The 4,491-nt window shown below is 30.1% G+C and overlaps 1 protein-coding gene across 1 annotated transcript in view; it reads right to left on the bottom strand.

Annotated features, from left to right (window-relative positions):
- Positions 1-31: 31 nt before the first annotated feature.
- LOC106468806 (polyadenylate-binding protein-interacting protein 1-like) overlaps positions 32-4,491 on the bottom strand; it is a 15,759-nt gene continuing 11,299 nt past the window's right edge. Inside the window, exons 5-6 of the mRNA XM_013929244.2 lie at positions 2,599-2,707; positions 32-914 (exon numbers count right to left, since the gene is read on the bottom strand). Of these exons, the coding sequence (XP_013784698.1) occupies positions 780-914; positions 2,599-2,707 (244 nt within the window). The 3' untranslated portion in view covers positions 32-779. The remainder of the gene's footprint in view (positions 915-2,598; positions 2,708-4,491) is intronic.

Below are 4,491 nucleotides of genomic sequence, written 5' to 3'. Positions count from 1 at the left end.
AGTATGGAACTTTCCCACTAATGATTATAACCTACCTTTCCATGAGGATAGTTTTCTCCAGCTTATAATAAGAAAGATTATTTGGATTTTTTTTTTAAACACGTGCCTCCTGTAAGTAAACAACTTTGTGCGGGTTCTTTTATAGATGATTCAGGCAGTCTTCATGATGAACAAAACTAAAGTAAAATGGGCAACAAATGCCTAGTTCAGCCTGTGGAGAAAGTCTTGGAGGACTAATAACAAAAGTGACACAGATTGAAAAGGACAACCAGAGACTCGGGCCTGGAAATCAGCAGCTTGTGGCTATAATTAGTCAAATCTTCAATTACTCCATCAACCTACCACGCACGTCCACTTTAATACTTAGATAGCATATAAACACCTGCAAAACCAGTGCAAACTGACCTAAAGATGGAAGTTTTTCGAAATGTCATTCTTCTAATCTGTGCTAATTTTCTAGTTTAGTCCTTCAACACTCAACACAAGTATCACAATGCCAATTTCACCTTTGTGCATGTGCAATTTATTTAAAACTCAAAACATATAGAATTCAACAGAGTATACTAGCATATATAAATCTGAGATACATTTAATATTTAGATTTTAAAAATATCTAAGTACACTAAATTAAGAATATTTCCTTCTATAACTGGAAAAATGAGTTTATGTAACACAGTTCAAAGGAAGCTAGACGAGATACGTACGTCAACTTTTATACGAACATTGTAAACAATGTCAACTTCTAGAGTATAGACAAGGAAACAGAAAGCCACCAGCACTTAAAAAACTACCTTTAATACTTGACAAACACATTTCAGGTTATCTTCAGTGGGATTACTGAGAAGGACATCAAGTAGCTCAGTAAGAGCTATTCCAAAGATCCACAACTTTTCTTTTACATCTCCTACAGTAACCTAGAAGAATGAAGATGGCCTTGAAGCAATTGTAATATTATATTACCCCTGGAATAGAGTCCATGAATTTGTTGGTTATAGGTTCCTTAATAACAAAAATAAAACAAAAAATATCATTCATTTTAATACAATGTCAATATTTAATGCTAGGGTCCCCTTTGAATCATATGACGAAAATAAGTAACTTGATCCATTTTTTTTAATCAGGTTTTTTTTAAAATTGTTGTAACAAGATAAACAGTAATCAAGTAGAGGCTTGTATAAAAACAATTCAGTAATTTCCGGATTACATAAAAATCCAGTTTAACATCGTATTAGTACAAGAATACACTACTAAACTTTAAGTCACATTTTTAAATGTTTTAAATAAATCAGTGCCCAAAATTAGTAGAAGTACAAGTTTTGAATGCTTGCACCTATAATTCTTTGTTCCAGATTTTAAAAAAACTATTTATCTAAACAACTATTATTGTGTAGGACGCTTGTTATTACTTCCCAGTGGCTAAACTAGAACAAAAAACCAAGAATATAAGCTAGATGTACTTGCACAGGGTCGTCGAAAATGTTTTGTTTTCAGAATAAATAAAACAAAAATTAAGAGTAACAAATATTTTTTATTTCTTGCTTTGGAATTTCATATGTCATACTGTGTTGTAGCCTACTGAGTACACAATTCTTTTCATGATTCATGGCATGCACACTTTTTACTGACGTTACGACAGTACAAATTGCAATGTTAAATGTCTCTTATGTGACATCATTTTAATGTCTACTGACAGACAACACACTACTGTATAATGATACAAGTGGTTAAAAGAGGTGACCCCCTCCAGGCAGCCTTCGACTCCCTTTACTTACTATGATCTTACTTCACATGTTATAATTTAAATAAAACTGACAATAAAGTTCGGCTACTTCATCTAATTCACACCTATAGATTGTTGTCCATGCAAATGATATAAATAATACACAGACCATTACTCTGGCTGTCTTATGTCAGCTAGCTTGATAAGCCCTGGTAATGGCCAAAAGGCCTTGTTAGCACTGACTATAGCAGATAATGTTTGGCTGACAGATTATTAAATATTATTCCTTCCCTTACACCCACACTTTCTTAGAATTACTTATAAACAATTGTACGTTATTCAACAAACATTAAATCTATGACTGAAGCTAACAGCTATTGCCTGTGTATTCCATAAACGAGGTACATTCATTCCATTAAAAGTATTGCTTAGAATGTTTGATATATCTAGTTTATTACCTTTTATTACAGAAGCTGTTTGGCATTATTAGTCAACCTGTACACTAATTAATTCCCTACATTAAATCTGTGTCTCATTTTTCAAAACTTTGTCATGAATGAGGATTTAATCGGCAGTTTAAATACTTCCCAATACATTTAGATCCAGTAAACTCTGTTTCAAATGTTGATTATGACCACGTGCTACACGTAATGACATCTTTAAAAAACATTCCAACAATTATCAGGTCCATATTGAGTCATGCATGTGACATGTAATGGACACATTATAGGAGAAATAAATATGTATTCAAAAACTGTTAAATTATTTATTTTCAACAGTTCATTTAACAATTACAATAAAAAAAAATTCTAAATTACAAAAGCAATGTTTCGATAAATACAAGTTTTAGGTCAGGAAAATAAAACTTACTATTTTACCTCTATTTGAGAAAAAAGCTCCCCAATAAAAATTGTGAATCCTCGCAGATAACTTCCACCATCAGATGCGGTGACGAGTTCCTTGCTTCTTTTGTGTTCTTGTTGACATCTAAGAAAAGGTTTACTGTGGTAAACTTTGTGTAGGCATCTTTCAAACTAAGATTTTTAAAGAGTAGGAAATTTATAGAATAGTTTAGCTAAAGCTACTTGTTTGGATGTAATTAACATGAAAGAAGACAATAAAAAGTGAATACTATTTTAAAAAAACTGTTCACTGGCGAAATAATGGTTCTAATAATAAGTGAAATATTTGTGAAAAGTACAATTGTGGATGTAATAATGGTCATAATAAGTGAAATACTTGTGAAAAGTACAATTGTGGTTGTAATAATAAGTGAAATATTTGTGAAAAGTACAATTGTGGATGTAATAATGGTCATAATAAGTGAAATACTTGTGAAAAGTACAATTGTGGTTGTAATAATAAGTGAAATATTTGTGAAAAGTACAATTGTAATGGTTGTAACAATAAGTGAAATATTTGTGAAAAGTACAATTGTGGTTGTAATAATAAGTGAAATACTTGTGAAAGTACAATTGTGGTTGTAATAATAAGTGAAATACTTGTGAAAAGTACAATTGTGGTTGTAATAATGGTAATAATAAGTGAAATATTTGTGAAAAGTACAATTGTGATTGTAATAATAAGTGAAATATTTGTGAAAAGTACAATTGTGGTTGTAATAATGGTAATAATAAGTGAAATACTTGTGAAAAGTACAATTGTGGTTGTAATAATGGTAATAATAAGTGAAATATTTGTGAAAAGTACAATTGTGGTTGTAATAATGGTAATAATAAGTGAAATATTTGTGAAAAGTACAATTGTGGATGTAATAATGGTAATAATAAGTGAAATATTTGTGAAAAGTACAATTGTGGTTGTAATAATGGTCATAACAATTGTCTTTGTTTTCCTCATTTCTGTAAAAATAACTAATTATTATAAATAAAAGTGATGTCTTTTTTGATACATCAAGACTAAAGGGTTATGTTTTTGTCTGTTACCTGGATGCAACTATACTCTGGTGGAAACATATCAGGCTTAAGCATAAGTAATAACAATTTCATTGATTAATTAGCTAAGTATCTTCAGTTACTGAGGTTTCAACTCATTTGAATTTAGCTCCTTACCTTAAGGTTAGGGCCTTTTGAAAAAACAACAAAATTACAGATATTAAAAGTAATAATAAACAATATAAAAAAACAACTGCTACGAAGCAAGTGTTTATTATTAATTTTGACTTAAGACTAATGAAAGGTAGGTTTTAATCTTCAAAGGTTTAAAACATATTACCCAAGGAAGTTTCAAAATCTTTGATGTTATTAGTTTGCCCAACTTACAGACATCACAACTACTAGTTTATAATTGATTGAAAACTTATTTTTGTAGATAATCCATATAAATAAAACATTCACATGTATTTCAAAAATATATTATATAGAACAGTAATCATGATTTTATAACTTAAATAAAAAAATACATGGGTACAGTTTTCATATTTCAATCTACATGTGATACTTGTATTGCTACACACTAAGCATTCAGTACATTTTATTGAAACACTATCCTCTAATACTTCACCCTAATGATCTGCTCAAATGTATAGAAGATTTATCTATAGTTATTTGGCAGTGTGTGTGTGTGTGTAATATTTTTCAATACAACTTTTTCTTTAAGTAATAGGCATTCTACAAATCAAAAGACTGAATTTTTCATGTGGGTTACATATGTTGTGTAACTGCTATTCAAACACTGTCAAACAGTTTATATTAACAGGAGAAAGACCATGCTTGAATACCACCTGTAAGGTGGTATTCAAGCATGGTCTT

Source organism: Limulus polyphemus, unplaced genomic scaffold, assembly GCF_000517525.1.
Source record: "Limulus polyphemus unplaced genomic scaffold, Limulus_polyphemus-2.1.2 Scaffold3170, whole genome shotgun sequence".
NCBI classification, from domain to species: Eukaryota; Metazoa; Arthropoda; class Merostomata; order Xiphosura; family Limulidae; genus Limulus; species Limulus polyphemus.
This window is presented reverse-complemented; position numbering and strand designations above follow the sequence as displayed.